Source organism: Salvelinus fontinalis, chromosome 25, assembly GCF_029448725.1.
Source record: "Salvelinus fontinalis isolate EN_2023a chromosome 25, ASM2944872v1, whole genome shotgun sequence".
NCBI classification, from domain to species: Eukaryota; Metazoa; Chordata; class Actinopteri; order Salmoniformes; family Salmonidae; genus Salvelinus; species Salvelinus fontinalis.
In genome coordinates this window covers 1,250,754-1,274,716 of record NC_074689.1, presented here as the reverse complement: position 1 = coordinate 1,274,716, position 23,963 = coordinate 1,250,754, and the positions used below count along the sequence as shown (strand labels likewise).

The window sequence follows — 23,963 nt, the reverse complement described above, 5'->3', positions numbered from 1 at the left end:
CCACTGCATTCAGTCTGAACCCCATCATATGCAGGAGGAGAGCATTACACAGGTGATCCCAAAGGGTAGCAACAACAGTAGTCTAGATGTTATCAAATCAGGAGAAGAACAAGTGAAGGAAGAAGCATAGGAAAAATGAGTGAAGGTAGGGTTGGGTATAGTGTGGAATAAGGGGTAGCTAGAGGGTTGGCCCTAGAATAAACATAACATTGGGTACTGGTGTGCTTCTGCATCCCTTTTAAGTCGTCACAAATATCCTTCCCATGTCCAGCACAGGAGGTTGGTGGTACCTTCATTGGTGAGGACGGGCTTGAGTTAATGGCTGGAGCGGCATTTGTGGAATGGTAATACAAACACACATTTTCCATGTTTTTGATGCCATTCCATTTGCCCCGTACCAGCCATTATTATGAACCGTCCTCCCTTCAGAAACCTCCACTGATGTCCAGTCATACTCGGAGTCTCATGCTGCGTTCAAAACAACTGGGAACTCGGAAATCGCAAACTTCTGTGCATTCAAGACAACTGGGAACAAAACCCCCCAGCTCAGACAGTGAAAAATCATCTTTGTAAAGTTCTGACTGTGACCTGAAGATCACCGACGTCATGTTTTGACTTGCCTTGACATCATTCCGCCTCAGTTGCAGCATTCAAATCGTGGTCATCATGTGTCTGTGAATCACAACATTAAAGACGATGAGTGATCACAGCATTTCCACAAATTGAGTCAGACACAATACAACATAAGCATTGAGGATAGCATTTTGTTGACAACATGGTGCTTTACACCATGTCTATCTCCTGTGTGTGAATGATGGAATCTTACCCAAGCTGTAGGTCCATTTGAGTGTGTGGTCACTTAGGCCTGCACATCAGATTTCAGCACCCCAAAAAAATCATGCTTTTACAAGACAAAAAAACAGTGCCTTAGGAAAGTATTCAGACACCTTGCCTTTTTTCACATTTTGTAATGTTACAGCCTTATTCTAAAATGTATTCAATTGTTTTCCACCCCGATTGTAGATCTACACCTAATACCCCATAATGACAAAGCAAAAACAGGATGTTAGAATGTTTTACTAGTTTATTTTTATTTTTAATAAATTAGCATCACATTTACATAAGTATTCAGACCCTTTACTCAGTACTTTGTTGAAGCACCTTTGGCAGCGATTACAGCCTCGAGTCTTCTTTGGTATGACGCTACAAGCTTGGCACAGCTGTATTTGGGGAGTTTCTCATTCTTCTCTGCAGATCTTCTCAAGCTCTGTCAGGTTGGATGGCAAGCGTCCCTCCAGAGATGTTCGATCTGGTTCAAGTTGAGCTCTGGCTGGGACACAAGGACATTGAGACTTGTCCTGAAAACACACCAGCATTGTCTTGGCTGTGTGCTTAGGGTCGTTGTCCTGTTGAAAGGTGAACATTCGCCCCAGTCTGAGGTCCTGAGCGCTCTGGAGGTTTTCATCAAGGATGTCTCTATTCTTTGCTCCGTTCATCTTTCCCTCAATCCTGATTAGTCTCCCAGTCCCTGCCACTGAAAAACAACCCCACAGCATGATGCTGCCTCCACAATGCTTCACCGTAGGGATGGTGCCAGATTTTCTCCAGGCGTGTCGCTTGGCATTCAGGCCAAACTGATCAATCTTGGTTTCATCAAACCAGAGAATCTTGTTTCTCATGGTCTGAGAGTCTTAAGGTGCCTTTTGGCAAACTCCAAGTGGACTGTCATGTACCTTTTACTGAGGAGTGGCTTCCATCTGGCCACTCTACCATAAAGGACTGATTGGTGGAGTTCTGCAGAGATGGTTGTCCTTCTGGAAGGTTCTCCCATCTCCACAGAGAAACTATGGCGCTCTGTCAGAGTGACCATCGGGTCCTTGGTCACCTCCCTGACAAAGGCCCTTCTCCCACGATTGCTCAGTTTGCCCGGGCGGCCAGCTCTAGGAAGAGTCCAGGTGGTTCCAAACTTCTTCCATTTAAGAATGATGGCCACTGTGTTCTTGGGGACCTTCAAGACCGCGGACAATTTTTGGTACCCTTCCCCCAGATCTGTGCCTCTACACCACAGGTGTCAAACTCATTCCACGGGGGGCCGAGTGTCTGCGGGTTTTCGCTCCTCCCTTGTACTTGATTGATGAATTAACATCACTAATTAGTTAGGAACTCCCCACACCTGGTTGTCTAGGGCTTTATTGAAAGGAAAAACCAAAAACCTGCAGACACTAGGCCCTCCGTGGAATGAGTTTGACACCCCTGCTCTACACAATACTGTCTCAGAGCTCTACGGACAATTCCTTCGATTTCACGGCTTGGTTTTTGCTCTGACATGCACCCACAACTGCGGTACCTTATATAGACAGGTGTGTGCCTTTCCAAATCATGTCCAATCAATTGAATTTACCACAGGTGGACTCCAATCAAGTTGTAGAAACATCAAGGATGATCAATGGAAACAGGATGCACCTGAGCTCAATTTCAAATGTCATAGCAAAAGGTCTGAATACTTATTTACACAAGGTATTTCTGTTTTTAATTTTAATACATTTGCAAAAATTTCCCTAAACTATTTTAGCTTTTGCGATTATGGGGTTGTGTGTGTAGATTGCTGAGGATTTATTTATTTAATCCATTTTAGAATAAGACTGTAAAGTAACAAAATGTGGGAAAGGTCAAGAGGTCTGAATACTTTCAGAAGGCACTGTACATGGAAAGCATTAATGAAATGGACATTTTGCCAAATATTTACTGACAGCGATTCAAAGTAGTCGGAAGTACAGTCGGTCCACACTCGTCACCACTCAACTCCATTGTATATTTTTTGGGCCATATACCACAAACCCCCGAGGTGCCTTATCACTATTATAAACTGCTTATCAAAGTAATTAGTAGAGTAGAAATAAGGGTTTTGTCATACCCGTGGTATATCACAGCTTTGATATATGTAAGTCTCTGACCCGAAACACCAAGTTTATAATGTGGAGTTGAGTAATGTCTGCTAATATTTAAAAAGCGTTTGCACCTGATGAAAGCCAGAGACTTACATATTGTTTGCACCTGTAGCAGTCTTTGGCTAAGTCCCGGTACTCCTGAGTCCAATTGGCTTCTTCTCTTTGCCTCTTCTTTATGACTACTGATGTTTATGACTAGTTCTTTGTGGTCAGTAGTCATGAAGTTGTGGCAACAGAGACAACGACAGGAAGCCAATGAAGTGTTGGGACAAAATAAAATCTGTGGTCTCTGACAGATGTCATAAAATGTGCCTAGTCCACTACCTACTTTACCAAAGATTTGTCCCAAAAAATAACTCCTGAGCATAAAGTGTTTGAACTTCATCCGATTTTAAATTATAATAACATGTAAGGCTCAACCCAAAATGGTGATCTAAAATATAATTTATTGGACCACGTGCATTATTGTGCTTTCTGAAATACTACTTACCAGCTGCCAATACTCATGCAGACTGGTTTCTCAGTGTGGCCTTTTATTTGAACACCTAGCTTACCTGTAAAACAGTTACTTTCAGGTTAAGAACTCACAGGACACCCTTCACAAGGATCACTGTTTATTTTTTGTTAAACTGTTCTTTGATTAAGAGTCCTCTGACATTTTCACTACTTCCACCCACATTGTTTTGGCAGAGGACCACAGGCTGCGTAACGTGTTACAGTGCCCTCCACAAATCTCTACATCTCAGTTCGATTGGCTTTGACAGAAATGAACACAACTCCAGCTCTTTTTAGTTCTAACCCTCTGTTCAACCTAAGGAAATGCAAGCATGCTTATTCTTATCTAAACCCCCTGACCTTTGAGATAACCTCATTGGTTCGTTAGAGGAGACAGATCAGGTGGTTTGGAGCCCAAAAATAAAAAGTCAGACAGCAGCCACTGACTCTCCAGGACCACAATTACATGTCATAGACCTGCTCTACAAACATTTCAATAAGTGCTGAAATAATATACTTCATATTTTTTTGGAACAACCTTTGAGGGCATCGATCTCTACAGGGAGGAGGGAGAAAGATGGGTGAGTTCCATGCTGCAGAACAAGGCAAACTTCAATGCCTTGGACTGAAGCAATGCAATGAGTATAAGAGAACGCAAATGGATGCAGTGCATTCAGCGGATATGGGGAGGGAGACTCCTTGACTTTTCCCACATTTTGTTACATTACAGCCTTATTCTAAAATGGATTCATTTGTTTTTTCCCATCAATCTACATACAATGCCCCATAATGACAAAGCAAATACAGATTATTTTTTTGTTGCAAAAAGAAATCACATTTACATAAGTATTCAGACCCTTTACTCAGTACTTTGTTGAAGCACCTTTGGCAGCGATTACAGCCTTGAGTCTTCTTGGTTATGACACTACAATCTTGGCACACCTGTATTTGGGGAGTTTCTCCCAGTATTCCCTGCAGATCCTCTCAAGCTCTGTCAGGTTGGATGGTGAGCGTCGCTGCACAGCTATTTTCAGGTCTCCCCAGAGACATTCGATGGGGTTCAAGTCCGGGCTCTGACTGGGCCACTCAAGGACATTCAGAGACTTGTCCCGAAGCCACTCCTGTATTGTCTTGGCTGTGTGCTTTGAGTCGTTGTCCTGTTGGAAGGTGAACCTTCGCTCCAGTCTGAGTGCTCTGGAGTAGGTGTTCATCAAGGATCTCTCTATACTTTGCTCCATTCATCTTTCGCTCGATCCTGACTAGTCTCCCAGTCCCCACCGCTGAAAAACATCATTTTACTGAGGAGTGGCTTCCGTCTGACCACTCTACCATAAAGGCCTGATTGGTGGAGGGCTGCAGAGATGGTTGTCCTTCTGGAAGGTTCTCCCATCTCCACAGATGAACTCTGAAGCTCTATCAGTGACCATCGGGTTCTTGGTTACCTCCCTGACCTTCTCCCCCAATTTTTCAGTTTGGCTGAACGGCCAGCTCTAAGAAGAGTCTTGGTGGTTCCAAACTTCTTCCTTTTAAGAATGATGGAGGCCACTGTGTTCTTGTACAGTCAGTGGTGCAGAAATGTTTTGGTACCCTTCGACACAATCCTGTCTCGGAGCTCCACAGACAATTTCTTCAACCTCCTTGGCTTGGTTTTTACTCTGACATGCACTGTCAACTGTGGGACCTTATATAGACAGGTGTGTGCACCTTTCCAAATCCTGTCCAATCAAGTGAATTTACTACAGGTGGACTCCAATCAAGTTGTAGAAACATCTCAAGGATGATCAATAGAAACAGGATGCACCTAAGCTCAATTTCAAATCTCATAGCAAAGGGTCTGAATATTTATGTAAATACATTTACTACAATTTCTAAAAACACGTTTTCGCTTTGCCATTATGGGGCATTGTGTGTAGACTGATGAGAATATTTAATCCATTTTAGAATATGGCTGTAACGTATCAAAATGTGGATAAAGTCAAAGGATCTGAACTCTCTCCAAATGAAATAAGTAATCAAAAATGGACAGCAGTATGACAAGCCATACTTACTAAGGTCAATTACAGGCATTGAGTACAGAAGGGTCATTTTTGGGACGCTGTAGCCAATGTCTTTGCACCTGTAACAATGTCAGTCTACTTCCCCTCTGTCCCACCTATACACAATGGTGTAAGTACATAAACACTATGGTGAAGAAACAGCCCTCCAAGTAAAACATAACAAAAAAACTCAAACTAATCCTCAGAATGCTTTAAAAAAAGTCATCTACCAAAGTAATGACTTCAGATTAGAAAAGAGCTTAAATAATGGTTTGCCAATGTTAATAATCAAAAAAAGGGTGAGCAAGTCTAACAGTAGATATGAAGGACAGTCGGTGTAATCTGACAAACTACAACTTAGCACTACATTTAACTTGGGAGGTTGGTTTCCTTTTAAGTGGTGCGATCCAGGAGGCAGGCAACAGCCCATGAGACAACCAGCAAGTTTCTCTCCAGAGGACGAGGCAGTTTCTCTCTTTACACTAAGGCCACTTTTAAATAGTCATTCTGAATGAGGACCATAACTTCTCTCCAGTGTTCACAGATCTTTGTAGGAGTCCCTTTTTTGAGGAAAACAAAGTTTAAGGTGGTTCTCTCTTCTGCAGGGCTGGTGTTTGCCCCACTTACCACCAATAAGAGCAAAGTCCCCGCTCAACATGGTCACCAGTCACGCGACCGAGTCTCCGCTCGTGTGCCCAAACCATAACTCACCCCAACAATTACAAACCATGTGCAGTTCAGGTTATAACGATCTCACAAAAAATATATCCATTCTCAACAGTCCATAAATTCATCTTGCCCAATTTTGTGTCTTCTTTGATCCTCTGTGGCTTTATCAAAGAAAGTTGAAGTCCAGAGAGAAGTTGTACCATACAACTACTACTCTGACTACAATCCACAAAAGACAACCTAAAGTTGCCTTTGCTGTTGTTGTTGCTGCTGCAGTGTCATATGGGTGTATCATATAGATTTGACATTTGTTTCAGTTGATCCCCGTTGCCACAGCCCTTTTTGGATGTAGTCCTTCAGTTTTGCCAACCAGGTGCTTTGTGTAAGTACTGTATATACACGTGAATGTATTGACATAGTGGGAGTGTCTGTGTAGATGTAAAGTGTGTGTCAGTGTATATGGTTGACTGTGTGAGGTGTTTGTATGTATACTGTATTTTTGTACTGTGGTGTGTAAGAAGGAGAGAAGGTCCAGTGTGGTGGTGGCAGCAACACCAGTGTTTGTTGTCAGGACTGCACTGTAGTTAGGTACACAGCTGTAGTTCAGCTCCCTCTGGCAGCTGGGTAAGACCACGCTGGCTGTGCAGGGCACTACTTGTCCCCCAGGATGGCGTACTGATTACCAAGCTCCAACTGCTGCAGGGAAGCGCCACTGCCGCCCTCCTCTCGGCCACGGTTTTTGTGCTTCACCACCTCAAAGGTCTTCTCCAGCTCTCTGTCCCTGAAACCCAAGCATTGGACATATTAAACAAAGTTCCTACACTGTGTGTCTAAAGGAGTTCGCATACATAGGTTCGGTTCGCTCCTAGCAGAACTCAGCTAGGCAAAACGACATCTGCGTGTATACCCCTTAAAGACCGTCGCTTGAAAAACAAGAAAATAATATTACTGTCGTTTGTCCCTCGAGCCACCGAAGCAACAGCCAGAAACACTTCCTCAATTGTCAGAACTAATCCAAGATAAATCAAGAAATGTGTCATTAAGTTAGATGTTTTGGCCAAGGAAGTCTTAGTCGCATAATTTTACATTTACCTAAGATGTTTGGTGCAGTGAACAACGTTGCATAAAAATTTGTCGTCGCTCGCTGAGACTACGCTTCATGTTCCCACTCATACTAAGAGTAGTACTGATGACCAATCACCAACGAAGGGGCGTTGACGTCGGCTATCGAACTTCAACTTACACCAAGAAAAATGTTGAGCGCACTAGGGTTGACCCCAGTTAGTCAACTGAATGATTGTTTGGTTGTTAGGCTGTTGGTCGACGGAGATTGTTTTAGTCGATCAGTAACATTCAGAAAGTATTCAGACCCCTTGACTTTATCCACTTATTTTTTTACGTTACAGCCTTATTCTAAAATTTATTAAATTGTTTCCCCCCCTGATCAATCTACACACAAACACCAAAATGACAAAGGAAAAACAGGTTTAGAAATATTTGCAAATGTGTATATATATATAAAGAAAAAAAAACTGAAACATGTACATACTTTGTTAAAGCACCGTTGGCAGCGATTATAGCCTCGAGTCTTTGGTACAAGCTTGGCACACCTGTATTTAGGAAGTTTCTCCCAGTCTTCTCTGCAGATCCTCTCAAGCTGTCAGGTTGTTTTCCAGAAATGTTAGATCGGGTTCAAGTCCTGGCTCTGGCTGGGACACTCAAGGATATTGAGACTTGGCCCAAAAACACACTTAAATTGTCTTGGCTGTGTGCTTAGGGTTGTTGTCCTGTTGGAAGGTGAACCTCGCCCCAGTCTAAGCGCTCTGGAGGAGGTTTTCACCAAAGTTCTCTCTATACTTTGCTCCGTTCATCTTTCCCTTGATCCTGACTAGTTTCCCAGTCCCTGCCGCTAAAAAACAACCCCACAGCATGATGCTGCCACCGCCAAGCTTCACCGTAGGGATGGTGCCAGATTTCCTCCAGACGTGTCGCTTGGCATTCAGGCCAAACTGTTCAATCTTGGTTGCATCAGACCAGAGAATCTTGTTTCTCATGGTCTGAGAGTCTTTAGGTGCCTTTTGGCAAACTCCAAGTGGACTGTCATGTACCTTTTACTGAGGAATGGCTTCCGTCTGGCCACTCTACCATAAAGGCATGATTGGCGGAGTTCTGCAGAGATGGTTGTCCTTCTGGAAGGTTCTTTACTCTCCAAAGAGGAACTCTGGAGCGCTGTCAGAGAGTACATCGAGTTCTTGGTCACCTCCCTGACCAAGGCCCTTCTCCCCCGACTGCTCAGTTTGGCCGGGAGGCCAGCTGTAGGAAGAGTCCTGGTGGTTCCAAACTTCTTCCATTTATGGAGGCCACTGTGTTCTTGGGGACCTTCAATTCTGCAAAAATGTTTTGGTACCCTTCCCCAGATGTGCCTCGACACAATCCTGTCTCAGAGCTCTACAGACAACTCCTACAACCTCACGGCTTGGTTTTTTGCTCTGACAGGCACTATCAACTGTGGGACCTTACAGTTGAAGTTGGAAGTCTACATACACCTTAGCCAAATACATTTAAACTCCTTTTCACAATTCCTGACAATTAATCCTAGTAAAAAGTCCCTGTCTTAGGTCAGTTAGGATCACCACTTTATTTTAATAATGTGAAATGTCAGAATAGTAAGGAGAATGATTTATTTCAGCTTTTATTTCTTTCATCACATTCCCAGTGAGTCAGAAGTTTACATACACTCAATTAGTATTTGGTAGCATTGCCTTTAAATTGTTTACCATGGGTCAAACGTTTCGGGTAGCCTTCCACAAGCTTCCCACAATAAGTTGGGTGAATTTTGGCCCATTCCTCCTGACAGAGCTGGTGGAACTGAGTCAGGTTTGTAGGCCTCCTTGCTCGCACACGCTTTTTCAGTTCTGCCCACAAATTTTTCTATAGGATTGAGGTCAGGGCTTTGTGATGACCACTCCAATACCTTGACTTTGTTGTCCTTAAGCTATTTTGCCACAACTTTGGAAGTATGCTTGGGGTCAATGTCCACTTGGAAGACCCATTTGTGACCAAGCTTTAACTTCCTGACTGATGTCTTGAGATGTGGATATATTGAAGCAACATCATTTCCCCCCCTCATGATGCCATCTATTTTGTGTGCACCAGTCCCTCCTGAAGCAAAGCACCCCCACAACATGATTCTGCCACCCCCATGCTTCACAGTTGGGATGGTGTTCTTCGGCTTGCAAGCATCCCCCTTTTTCCTCCAAGGATAACGATGGTCATTATGGCCAAAAAGATCTGTTTGTTTCATCAGACCAGAGGACATTTCTCCGAAAAGTACAATCTTTGTCCCCATGTACAGTTGCAAACGGTAGTCTGGATTTGTTATGGCGGCTTTGGAGCAGTGGCTTTTTCCTTGCTGAGCGGCATTTCAGGTTATGTTGATATAGGACTCGTTTTACTGTGGATATAGATATTTTTGTACCCGTTTCCTCCAGTATCTTCACAAGGTCCTTTGCTGTTGTTCTAGGATTGATTTGCCCTTTTTGCACCAAAGTACGTTCATGTCTAGGAGACAGAACGTGTCTCCTTCCTGAGCGGTATGACGGCTGTGTGGTCCCATGGTGTTTTTACTTGCGTACTATTGTTTGTACAGATGAACATGGTACCTCCAGGCGTTTGGAAATTGCTCCCAAGGATGAACCAGACTTGTGGAGGTCTACAATTTTTTTTTCTGAGGTCTTGGCTGATTTCTTTTGATTTTCTCATGATGTCAAGCAAAGAGGCACTGAGTTTGAAGGTTGGCCTTGAAATGCATCCACAGGTACACCTCCAATTGACTCAAATGATGTCAATTAGCCTATCAGAAGCTTCTAAAGCCATGACATCATTTTCTGGAATTTTCCAAGCGGTTTAAAGGCACAGTCAACTTAGTGCATGTAAACTTCTGACCCACTGGAATTGTGATAAAGTGGATTATACGTCATGCACAAAGTAGATGCCCTAACCGACTTGCCAAAACTATAGTTTGTTAACAAGAAATGTGTGGAGTGGTTGAAAAACGAGTTAATGACTCCAACCTAAAGTGTATGTAAACTTCCAACTTCAACTGGCACAACTGTGTGCCTTTCCAAATCATGTCCAATCAATTGAATTTACCACAGGTGGACTCCAATCAAGTTGTAGTAACATCTCAAGGATGATCAATGGAAACAGCTTGCATTTGAGCTCAATTTCAAGTGTCATAGCAAAGGTTCTGAATACTTAACTAAATAAGGCATGTGTTTTTTTATTCTAAAAACCTGTTTTCACTGTCATTATGAGGTACTGTGTGTAGATTGATGAGGAAAAACATGAATTTAATTCATTTTAGAATAAGGCTGCAATGTAAAAAAAAAAAAAAAAAAAAAAGTGGAAATAGTCAAGGTGTCTGAATACTTTCCGAATGCAGTGTACACACACACACACACACCTCATTGAACTAATCCATCGCGGAGACCTGGACTAAAAGCTAATTTATGCTTGATCTGAAAATGTGGTTGGAGACTCCATATGGAGGGTGTGAAGCAATTGCGTAGCCTCCAGAGGCATAGAGGCCAAATAAAGCTCCGTACTGCACTCCCATCCCAAACGTTGTAACAATGCAGAGGGCTCTGTACAGCTCCGCATTTACATGATTGGTTGACGGTAGGTGGGGTCGGTACATCCTGTAGGAAACACAAACTCACTTCCTTGACAACAGCTCTGCACTTTTCCACGAAGCGCAGGTATGAATGCCCTGACTTCTGCTGAGGCCGTATCACCACAAATTCTGCATGGCCAATGCAGACTTCCAATTGACTATGCACCCAGACGTACAATGCACTTCTCTCTACAGAATGCGCTCTCTCCCGCCAATTTGTGCACATTCATTGTTTGCGTTAGATTGTTAGTGTATATCAATTCCACATTACATATAACACCAGTAGTACATTTACCGTTAAGTCATAATCTACAATGTTTGTTACTTTGGTTACAGTAAATTACATTAATGCATCAAATATTATTATTCCATCTTCCTGTTATCATTGTCGGAGTGGACACATTGTAGCATAAGTTGTGCACTCTGCAAACACTTGTGAGAAACAAGTTGTCCTTCATTTACAAGTTGTCAATTTAGTCAGTCTTTTGTTTGGAGTGCTTCTGTCAATGTTGAGTAAGCCTATAGGCTACATGGCCTGCGCGCAAATGCAGGCATATAAAATGTGCACATTTGGGGATCTGATCGTATTTCTTATTGGCCTTAACGCACCACCACTAATGAGCTTCTCAAAGTAATGTTCTCACTTCAAACAGCAAGCAAATTAAGTCTTTTTCACATCCATTGAGAATTACAATAGTTCCTCAATGTATTTGAATATCTTTCCAGCTGTCTACCTTTTGATAAGCACTCAGTGTGAAAGGGAGAAATGTAATTCTCTGACCCAATGGAAAAGTTGTAAAATAGGCCTACCTGATTACTTCTTATTAGTGCTTGACTTGGACTGAAATGGGTTCCTGTACTAATTTTGGTATTGTTCATATTTAGGTGCAGGAGCTCCACAATACTTTGAGCTAATATTCTATAAAAGGAACAGGAGCTCAAGCAGTAGAAAATTTGAGGTGCCATTACTCTGCTCTGGTGAGCTCCTGCCCAAGTCAAGCACTGCTTCTTATCCCTTGCACAAATAGCCTACTGCTGTGTCTATCCTGAGCTCACTGGCAGAGGAAACTGAGGGCAGTCCGGACCCAAGTTAATACAATGTTTCAAGTTAGTTGCAGACAGGCCATGTGTAGCTAATGTGATTTATAGGATTTTTTATTATTATTATTATAATATCAGGAAATGTTCTACCTGCAGGCTGCAAAGTTTATTTGTTGGCTTTATGTAGGCTATTTTTACATAGTTGGCAACAGCAATAGGTGTTACGTTTGTATCTTTTTTATTTGGATTGAGTTTTTATTAAAACACATGACAATGATTGAGATGTGAAGAGGTTATTATAAATTAAATTAAACTGTCGCACAACTGCCACGCAGGTAAGATAAATTGGCATTCCACATGAGAAAGGTTGCCAACTCATCACGTAGCGTAGCCTATGACCAGCAACTTCAGGAGAGTAATGGCAGAACCTGCAAAAGCCAGCAGGAGCGGGAGGAGAAAAGTTTCTCTCTTCTGGATATCTAGGTCTCTGGCGCCCTCTTGAGGCATTTGTCTTATTTCATCAAACTGTAATCTTAAAAAGCATCAGACAAGCTCAATGCATATAGTTGATTTTATTAAAACACATAGGATGTGTCTATATGGAAAAATACACTTTTAAACATTTAGACCAATCGATAACAGACTACTTTCGGTCAACCAAGAATTGTTCAGTTGGGGACAGCCTTAGTGTGCACGAACAGCTGAAAAAACATGCCGAACAGCAAAATGAACAAAAACGTCACAAAATTGTCATAATACACTGCTCAAAAAAATAAAGGGAACACTTAAACAACACAATGTAACTCCAAGTCAATCACACTTCTGTGAAATCAAACTGTCCACTTAGGAAGCAACACTGATTGACAATAAATTTCACATGCTGTTGTGCAAATGGAATAGACAAAAGGTGGAAATTATAGGCAATTAGCAAGACACCCCCAATAAAGGAGTGCTTCTGCAGGTGGTGACCACAGACCACTTCTCAGTTCCTATGCTTCCTGGCTGATGTTTTGATCACTTTTGAATGCTGGCGGTGCTTTCACTCTAGTGGTAGCATGAGACGGAGTCTACAACCCACACAAGTGGCTCAGGTATGCCAGCAGCATACCACTGCTGGTTTGCTTCTGAAGCTAAGCAGGGTTGGTCCTGGTCAGTCCCTGGATGGGAGACCAGATGCTGCTGGAAGTGGTGTTGGAGGGCCAGTAGGAGGCACTCTTTCCTCTGGTCTAAAAAACATCCCAATGCCCCAGGGCAGTGATTGGGGACACTGCCCTGTGTAGGGTGCCGTCTTTCGGATGGGACGTTAAACGGGTGTCCTGACTCTCTGAGGTCATTAAAGATCCCATGGCACTTATCGTAAGAGTAGGGGTGTTAACCCCGGTGTCCTGGCTAAATTCCCAATCTGGCCCTCAAACCATCATGGTCACCTAATAATCCCCAGTTTACAATTGGCTCATTCATCCCCCTCCTCTCCCCTGTAACTATTCCCCAGGTCGTTGCTGCAAATGAGAACGTGTTCTCAGTCAACTTACCTGGTAAAATAACGGTAAAATAAAAATAAATGTGAAATTTATTGTCAATCAGTGTTGCTTCTTAAGTGGACAGTTTGATTTCACAGAAGTGTGATTGACTTGGAGTTACATTGTGTTGTTTAAGTGTTCCTTTTCTTTTTTTGAGCAGTGTATATGCGCAAACTTTTCACCTGGGAAGCATGCAACAGGCGTAAGATGAGTGAAATCTGAAGTTGAGGTTCGCTCACCTGCGTGTCTCCACATGTTTGGAGCCGGCCATGAGTGAGGGGAACTGTGTGTCGCTGAAGATCTCAGGGGGCCCCTGGTTGTGGCCACGCTTTGTGGTAGTCAGTCGGGCCCCTGGGGGGCGGTACACCCCAGAAGGCTTGGACTCAGGCACCTCTTCCACCTCTGTAGAGACAAAAGCAGAGATGAAGCAAACCAGTCAGTGAAAACAAAGGGCAAGGCTCATTATTAGTAAAATCGGCAAAATATCTATTGGAGTAACCCACATACATGTACACATACATACACACTACAATAAGACAATGTGGAAGTGATACATAGAGTGGAGAGAAGTATACCCACCAACAGGGGCAGCGGCTGGGGGCGGGGCACCAGATTTGTTCCAGGGTCCAGACATTTTGTCTCCACTGACCAGGATTATCTCTCCATCCTCACCGACCTCCTCCTCATACTCATCTTCCTCCTTCTCATCACTGCCACAATCGCCAGAGAAAACCCAATCAACAAAAAATGTGCCACTAGTACAGACATTTAACATGTCATTTGGGTAGTGCCTACTGAATGAATGTGACCCTGTCCCCCCTTATGTTCAGTTTTACCTTATCTGCAGAGCCTGCAGTCTGAGTCCACTGTAGTCCACCTCCTTTGCCTCAAACTCCTTCCACTCCTCGTCGTCCTGCAGACAGAGCACACAGTTTATCAGTTACACACCCCACTAACTGACGGTTTAGCAATCCAAGGCTTCATAGTTCATACATTTGCATTGTCATCATGTCAATCTCAATTTAGGATGTAAAATTTGACCATGCAAAGGAACGTATGTCAAAGGGCCAAATAACTAGAAACTAGGATCTGGATACAGGCCACGCCCTGACATGGGACAGTCATCACACCATGTCACACTGCCTCTGGAATAAGTGTCACAACCTCTGCACAGAACCACACCAGGGTGGCACCCTGATATCAATTAGCTAAGGTATCCCAGAGAGGGGACAGGTTGACAGTTAACGTTAGACCGGCACTATCGGCTGCCTAGGCTTGTTGTGCGGTTATCAGAATCATAATAAAATGTGCATTTAGTAACTAGCTAACGTTATCTGCTGCAAATGTCACTAATATTACCACCAGTAAGTTATGCTCTCAGTGCATTTTCCGCACAAAGGTTCTGAGTCGAACCGCAGCAGTCCCCATATCTCAGGCTAACCATCTGTAAATTCTGAGTAGATTAGAGGCCTAAGCATCTACCTTTGCGAATCGTGCCAACTAGCTAGCAACATTACTAATCTTCCAAATGAATTAAGTTAACGTTAACTGGCAAGCAAGTTATATTCACATAAGTCACGGGCCATAATATGTTGCTGGCTATATTCACCAATAATAGTATTACAAGTCGTCACGAGGTCATGATTACTAACTAACGTTAGTTAGCTAACGTTACGCCCTAGCCTAGACTCAATCCAATGGGTGACCGTTTTCACCTTTGAAAACATGCTAGCCACTTGTCAGTTAACTTAGTTATCTAGCTGATTAACGTTGATCAATCGAGAAAGTTGACACTGTCGCGGCCTAAAGTTATCTAGACATGTCTGCTCACCGTCTGGAATAAGTATTGAGTTTGCTGGCTTATCTAGCAGCGAACTACATTATTGTATTGCTGTTTGAGGCACTAGTTAACAAACGTAAGGTAGCTAACCTTAAATATGTATCTCCAGAAGTCCTGTGTTAGGCCAGTATAATAACTAGCCAGCCATGGTTAATTACTAAACAGCCACGAGTCATCCCTGTTAGCAGGCAAACTAGCTAGCTAGCAACAGATTGATTTGGCTAGTAGCAGCGGTATGTGCCAACCGCTAACAGTTACTGGCGCGGCGCTAGCCAACGTTACCTTCTCCGGCTGCGCATCTTGATTTTCATTTTTCGTGCCGAACTTCTCCTTTTCTTTCTTGTTCTTTTTCAATACAATTGGTGTGGGCCCAGATGGGACTTCCTTTCCCTTGCCTCCCTTTTCTTTCTTCTTTTTTTTATCCCTCTTGGCAAAGAAATCATCCAGGCTCTTCTCCGGTGCAGCACCACCAGTCTCTACATCCGCCATTTTCTTTCAGAAATTAATGCTATGCAATGACAAATGTCAAAACGTCTCTTTAAATCAGTTGATAGGGAGGGTTTAAATTCCTATTCGAGCAGAGCAATCAAACAACTCCCCTTCTATCGTGAGCAAGAAAATGTACCTACTGTCTGACTGCCTGTCTTTCAATGTGCCACAATATTATAGGGGTGTGCGACTCGCTCGCTGCTATTTGACAGGCGAACCGGATTTGCAGTCAATACTCTCCAAAATTCCCCGGATTAAGTTGAAGAGAAACATAATGAACATGCTGAAGAACCAATTATATTGAATGTCTTTTTTTGATCACCCTATCATATTAGCCCGGTAATAATAATGTACCACACCATGAGGTCTACTGTAGGTGTCTTCACGGATCAATTTATTGTGTTGATCATTGACTAGTTGATCATGGAACAATAGAGAATCACAAAAATATATATTTAATGTATTTATGAGTTTACTTGTTTTCTCAAAGCCAGCATTCGAAGTATTTACAGTACAGGCACTGTGGTAGTCTACACTCTGGATGTGACCTTAGATGAAAACATAGGTATTTCTGCTCCCCATTCAATGACAGTTCACACTTAAAAACATGTATATTGTGTGTTGCTGGTTTCCACTAAAGGAACACATGTGGGATGCCACCGTGTGAAACTATGGGCATAGCATGGGACTGGGCTGCCCATAAAGCGGTTTATTAGGCCTACTATTGGGCTGGGGTACACCAGCATATGTTGTGTGTTGAGGACCTACACGGTCACCTCACACAAAGTTATGGATATACTGACAAGACACTACATGTCTCTCCATCCTAACAAAGGGATGCTGTCAAAAAGTGACTGAATTCAAATGTATTTACCCTAAAGTAAATTTGATGACACCATAATGATGACAAAAAGTTGTCAATCTTTTTTCTCCTACTAATTATTTGCCTACGTTAGGAATTTCATCATATTTACATGCCACTATAGTGTAATTTAGACTGAACAATCATTAACCCTTGTTAAAATGACTGGACACCGCTCAACGTTTTGGAGCCACTATGGCTGAGGAATCAATAGAATGCTCATAACAACGGTGTGACACGAGACAGAGGTGACAGAGATGCAACCCATGTATTCAAGAATGCATTAGAATGAGGAAAATGACCTTGCTCTCCCAAGTGTTAAACCACTACTAGGCTATCCTTTTTCAATGTAACATTCAACAACAGAATATAGATATTATGGTTAAGTGTTTAAGATGATCATGTTATCATGTATTTAAAGCTTAAAAATTAAGAAGAAAAAAGAAGAAGAAGAAGAAGAAAAACTACAATCCATGGATGTCGGGTGATGAAAAGGCTTGAAATAAAGGTTGAAATCCTGGCTTGTCACATCATCATGCAAACAGGTGGTATGAACAGGTGGTTCAGAACACACATTGAAATCTGAGTTATATACACACATTCTCCATTTACAAATTCACCAGGAACACAGAACACAACCATAATGAATTAGTTTATAATCACAGTACTTTACTGTCTGTTTGGCCATATCGCTTAATTCTATCACGTGTGCAATGAGGTCAGAGGGGAAAAAAACAGCCTTTATGTCATATGAACTTCTTTGCTGTTGTATTACCCAAAACCACATGCGGCCAGTGGCACCTTAATTGGGGAGGACAAGCTGAATAAATGGGTTTCATGTGTTTGATACCATTCCAGTTCATTCATTCTATTCTAGACATTATTCTGAGCCGTCCTCCCCGCAGTAGCCTCCTGTGAGTCCAAAAGACGGATCATAGCTTTAATTCATATTGTTTGAATACATTAAATGGCATGAACCTATGTAGGAGTTAGCATAGCTAATATGAGTAAATGTTAAATAAATTGACAGTTATATTTTTAGCACCTTTGAGGGGTTTTTGCAAGGAACTGGCCCCATCCTTCTCCCTGTTACAGTTGAAGTCGGAAGTTTACATACACTTAGACTGGAGTCATTAAAACTATTTTTTCAACCACTCCACGAATTTATTGTTAACAAAGTATCATTTTGGCAAGTCGGTTAGGACATCTAATTTGTGCATGACACAAGTAATTTTTCCAACAATTGTTTACAGACAGCTTATTTCACTTATAATTCACTGTATCACAATTCCAGTGGGTCAGAAGTTTACATACACTAAGTTGACTGTGCCTTTAAACAGCTTGGAAAGTTCCAGAAAATGATGACATGGCTTTAGAAGCTTCTGATAGGCTAATTGACATAATTTGAGTCAATTGGAGGTGTACCTGTGGATGTATTTCAAGGCCTATCTTCAAACTCAGTGTCTCTTTGCTTGACATCATGGGAAAATCAAAATTTCCAAACGCCTGAAGGTACCACGTTCATCTGTACAAACAAAGCACCCAAGTATAAACACCATGGGACCACACAACCGTCATACCGCTCAGGAAGGAGACGCGTTCTGTCTCCTAGAGATTAACGTACTTTGGTGCGAAAAGTGAAAATCAATTCCAGAACAACAGCAAAGGACCTTGTGAAGATGCTGGAGGAAACAGGTACAAAAGTATCTATATCCACAGTAAAATGAGTCCTATATTGACAAAAACCGCCATAAAAAAGCCAGACTACGGTTTGCAACTGCACATGGGGACAAAGATCGTACTTTTTGGAGAAATGTCCTCTGGTCTGATGAAACAAAAATAGAACCGTTTGGCCGTAATGACCATTGTTATGTTGGAGGAAAAAGGGGGATGCTTGCAAGCCGAAGAACACCATCCCGACCGTGAAGCATGGGGGTGGCAGCATCATGTTGTGGGGGTGCTTTGCTGCAGGAGGGACTGGTGCACTTCACAAAATAGATGGCATCATGAGGTAGGAAAATTATGTGGATATATTGAAGCAACATCTCAAGACATCAGTCAGGAAGTTAAAGCTTGGTCGCAAATGGGTCTTCCAAATGGACAATGACCCCAAGCATAATTCCAAAGTTGTGGCAAAATAGCTTAAGGACAACAAAGTCAAGGTATTGGAGTAGCCATCACAAAGCCCTGACCTCATACCTATAGACAATTTCTGGGCAGAACTAAAAAAGTGTGTGCGAGTAAGGAGGCCTACAAACCTGACTCAGTTCCACCAGCTCTGTCAGGAGGAATGGGCCAAAATTCACCCAAATTATTGTGGGAAGCTTGTGGAAGGCTACCCGAAACGTTTGACCCAAGTTAAATGCTACCAAATACTAATTGAGTGTATGTAAACTTCTGACCCACTGGGAATGTGGTGAAAGTAATAAAATATGAAATAAATCATTCTCGCTACTATTATTCAGACATTTTACATTCTTGAAATAAAGTGGTGATCCTAACTGACCTAAAACAGGACATTTTTACTCGGATTAAATGTCAGGAATTGTGAAAAACGGAGTTTAAATGTATTTGGCTAAGGTGTATGTAAACTTCAAGTGTATATCCCTGTTATATTCCTCAACCTCATTTTGAAGCTGCTGATTCTCCGCCTCGACTCTTTGCAGTTTGCTTTTCAGCTGTTCAAATTTCTTTGGAGACTGAAGGTGGATACTTTTTTTAAGGACCTGCTTTCAATGTGCCTTTAAATGGTTTGATAGTGGAAAAAACACATTTTATACTTTTGTCTTAGCGCTGTCTTTTCCTTTTTGGGGGGGCTGAGAAGCTGTGCCACTATGCTCATCCCAGCTGCAGGCAGCTTCTCAGGCTTGTTTTTCTTGCTTTTGCTACACTCTAAATATTAGGGGTTCAACAAGGGTTATTCTCAGGCTTGTTTACTTGCTTTTGCTACACCCTAAATATTAGGGGTTCAACAAGGGTTCTTCTAAGATCCTTAAAGTTCTTAGAAGAACCTTAGGGTTCTTGGCACTGAAAATGGCCCACAAAAGATTCTTCCAAGAACCCCATAGGAGGTGGGGTTCATCGAGGAACCTCCTTAGTTGGTGGAAGCAGGAACCTAACTGCAGAACCTAACTGCAGGAACCTAACTGCCGAACTGAAAGGTGCAGGCACTTAACTGTCAAATGTAAAGATCTCAATTTAAGGTAAGGTTTGTCCCTTTTATATGATCTAAATTGATATCGTTTTATGATTACACTATCTATCTTTTCATATTTGTGCAAATCCTTCTAAAACAGAAAATGGACACAGTTCAATGGATATCAATCAACAAAAAGGTAACAATATGTAGGCTATAAGAATATGTTCATGGCTAGCTGTATTTGGGAGCAGATGACTGATCTGCTCACTTTTGTGTCTGTAGGTATACAGACAATGAGACATACAAAGGTATTTCAATTGGTATTGGTATGTTATGCAGATCTCATGTACCATCCTCCTTCCTTACATCTTCAATGAATAGCCCATAAGGCCTCTACATTATGGACAAGGTAAGTGTATGAAAACTATTATCAAAGCAGGTTCTTTTATTCACATTCACTACAAAGACCATGGTATGAATACTGTTGTGTGCATATTTTGTTAATCATCTGTATAATGACTATTTTGGGGATTTACAGACTTCACCCTCCCTACACCTCTGATGAATAAAACAGTAAACCTGTTCGATCACCATACACTGCAAAATTATTATGGCTATTGATACGGAGAACATTCAACACATTAACAAGCCATAGGATATACCTATTGGACTTTAGGCTCTGCTGGGAGTTTAACTCATATTTAGATTGTTTTATTCTGCTTTGCCACTAAAATCATAATAAACACTGAGAACTAAAATATTGTGTTATTGTTGTTATGCGTATTATTAATAATAACAGGGGTGGGGGGGTAGCTCAAAAAGGAACCCCAAAAGGTTCTTTGAGGATCCTTAAAAAAAGGTTATTTGAAGAACCCTTTTAAAGGGTTATTGGAAAAACTTATAGTGGTTCCCCCACAGTTTCAATATGAAGAACCCCTAAAGGATACTCCAGGAAGCTGAGTGTAGTGTGTATCACTTGCAAATGCTTCACAATTTATTTGTTTGTAGGCTATAACCTTGAAATAATTGAAATAATAGGCTAATAATAGGCTATAGCCTAAATAATACATTTTCCTTTCTTCTTAGGCTACCTGTCTGGCTCCTGACCTATTTACAGTGTTTATGTGCTGTTTAATACCACATGTAGCCTATTTGAAATGATGAGCACTTGGGAAACCCTGCTCTAAATCATGAGAGGAAAACAATATTTGCATCTCTGTAGGCATTCACCTGGACAAGCAAAAAATGACGTCCATACCCTAACCGTTTTAAATTTCAACGTCAAGGCACTGACATCAGAGCCGGGACGTCACAAGGACACCGTTTAGAAAATATCAGACTACAATCCACGAACAGAGGTGAGTTCACTAATGTTCCTAAAACCACTGGTTTGACTTTAGATTGGAATCGCACAGATTTTTGTTGATGATATATTGTATTATATCCTCTTAGGTATAATATGACCTGTACATAATTATTTAGTTAGCCAGAATTCAACAGGTGCTGTAGCCTAGACATCCATGCTTTAATTAACCTGCACATTTAATTTGAGTCTTCATGCCAGGGCCAGCGTTTTGGGCGGGCCTATGGAGCATGGCCCACCCTACCGCGCCTCATTGCCCGTCCAAATAAAATATTGATCATTTATTTGACCGAGACGCGCGCCGACAGAAAGACGCATCGATCTCATAAAGCATCCGAGGGAACGAAACATCACCCCTCTGTCTCTATGTATCTGATGCTGTCTGGAGTGGACAACGGAGTATGGCATGTCATACTTTTTGGGTTACATATAGTAAGACAGAGGAGCCCTGTTTCGCTCGCTAGTTTTAGCAGAGAGGAAGAGGCGAAGCGAGAGGGCTCACTCTTCTCCAAATATCAGTCCTGAATAAGCCAAATGCATTTCTATGGGCATAATATGTTGCCTGCATTCCCGCAACGACTCGCTTTGTTAGGGCAGAGACATGATCATCTCGTCATTATATGCTGGTTTCCCCTAAAGTACATCGATGTTTTGCCAAAATTATATAATTACTCCTGTCTAAATACAATAATTAAAATTACTTTATCAGAGAGCTTGACTTAGCCACAGAGGATCATTCGCGTCTTTGTGACAATAGGCCTAGCTGATTATTGAGCTGAGTATTGAGTTGCGGTTGTCAATGAAAAGCATCGAAAATGTGTGAAGATAATGTGTCTTGAATATAATTTAAAATGTTGACAGGAAAGGGGAGGGGTGTGTGGCGAAGATGTGGGCGTCTCTCTCCAGAATGCATGCACTCAGGTCTCCAGAATGTGCCCCGCTGTCTCCAGACACATCTTGCACATTCATTGTTTCATTGTGTGAATTGATTGCCCCATGATTGTTTATTTTTTAATAAATTTCCCATTACACATGTAACCAGTATGCCTAGTAAATGTACCGTTAATCGCCATCATTTGGTTATATTAATTTATGTAAATGCATGGATTACAGTAATTTACCGTTCTCATTCTCGGAGTGGAAACGTTGTTTGCAGAGTTCACAACCTGCTACACTTGTGAGAAACAAGTTTTGCTTTATTTTGTAACAATCATTAAGGAATTTTGTCATTTTTTTCATTGTCTTTTGTTTGGAGTGCTCAGTGTGAGCAATGAGCATGGTGTGGCTTCTCTGTCCATGGAGCGCAAGCACCAGAACATGCCAACCTGCTGAGTTGATACGTTGCTCTTCACTAGTGATAGTTCAAGTTGCGTGTTGGTGTCGCAAGTCAAGACAGATAGAAAGGGCGGCAGACAGGCGGAGTAGAGAGATCAATGCGATTGAAAGAACCAGTATTTTCATCATCATATTTTCTATTGTTTTTATGTATTGTTTTTATTTGTCGGCTTTAATGCTATGTGTTTTACTTAGTTGATGGAAGTTATAGGCCTAGGCTACTGCTGCATTAGCCTACAGGCTATCTTTGAGTTCCATACGCGAATTTCTTTAGCCGCCAACGTGTCCATATGGCAAAGGCTGGTGCTCTTGCATTAGTTAAATTTGAACTTTCAGTTATTTATCGTTTTAATTCCGATTTTTATGATTAAACACGTCTGTCATGTAAATGGGGATGTTGACCTTAGGATGTTTAAAGGGACTATAGTCCGGTGCCGACAGAGATGGCCGCCTCGCTTCGCGTTCCTAGGAAACTATGCAGTATTTTGTTTTTTTCATGTGTTATTTCTTACATTGTTACCTCGGGAAATCTTAGGTTTTATTACATACAGTCGAGAGGAACTATTGGATATAAGAGCAACGTCAACTCACCAACATTACGACTAGGAATACGACTTTCCCAAAGCGGATCCTCTGTTTGGCCCACCACCCAGGACAATGGATTGGATCCCAGCCGGCGACCCAAAACAGCGGCGCCGTAGAAGGGGCAGACGGAGCGGTCTTCTGGTCAGGCTCCGTAGACGGGCACATTGTGCACCGCTCCCGAGCAAACTACTCGCCAATGTCCAGTCTCTTGACAACAAGGTAGACTAAATCCGAGCAAGGGTTGCCTTCCAGAGAAACATCAGAGACTGTAACGTTCTTTTTTTCACTGAAACATGGCTCACTCGAGACACGATATCGGAGTCGGTACAGCCACCTGGTTTCTTCACGCATCGCGCCGACAGAAACAAGCATCTCTCTGGTAAGAAGAAGGGCGTGGGTGTATACCTTATGATTAACGAGACGTGGTGTGATCATAACAACATACAGGAACTCAAGTCCTTTTGTTCACCTGGCTTAGAATTCCTCACAATCAAATGCTGACCGCATTATCTACCAAGAGAATTCTCTTTGATCAAAATCACAGTTGTGTATATTCCACCCCAAGCAGACACATCGACAGCCCTGAAAGAACTTCATTCGACTCTATGTAAACTGGAAACCACATATCCTGAGGCTGAATTTATTGTAGCTGGGGATTTTAACAAGGCTAATCTGAAAACAAGGCTCCCTAAATTCTATCAGCATATCGATTGCGCAACCCGGGCTCGCAAAACCCTGGATCATTGTTATTCTAACTTCCGCGACGTATAGAGACAAAGTAGAGTCGCAATTCAACGGCTCAGACACGAGAGGTATGTGGCAGGGTCTACAGTCAATCACGGACTACAAAAGAAAAAACAGCCCTGTCGCGGACCACGATGTCTTGCTCCCAGACAGACTAAACAACTTCTTTGCTCGCTTTGAGGACAATACAGTGCCACAACCAAAACCTGCGGGCTCTCCTTC

At 42.2% G+C, this 23,963-nt stretch overlaps 1 protein-coding gene across 2 annotated transcripts; it reads right to left on the bottom strand.

Moving 5' to 3' along the window:
- Window positions 1–3,545: 3,545 nt before the first annotated feature.
- On the bottom strand, window positions 3,546–15,956 carry LOC129822728 (protein CDV3 homolog). 2 transcript variants are annotated; one of them, XM_055881068.1, is made up of 5 exons: window positions 15,507–15,956; window positions 14,221–14,297; window positions 13,964–14,094; window positions 13,624–13,786; window positions 3,546–6,929 (listed from the first exon to the last, which is right to left on the bottom strand). In XM_055881068.1, the coding sequence occupies exons 1-5, from the start codon at window positions 15,711–15,713 to the stop codon at window positions 6,800–6,802; spliced, it is 708 nt and encodes a 235-aa protein (XP_055737043.1). In that variant the 5' UTR covers window positions 15,714–15,956; the 3' UTR covers window positions 3,546–6,799. The 2 variants fall into 2 exon arrangements, with proteins under 2 accessions (XP_055737043.1, XP_055737045.1); XM_055881070.1 differs by lacking the exon at window positions 3,546–6,929 and adding an exon at window positions 12,418–12,565.
- Between the last annotated feature and the right edge of the window lie 8,007 nt (window positions 15,957–23,963).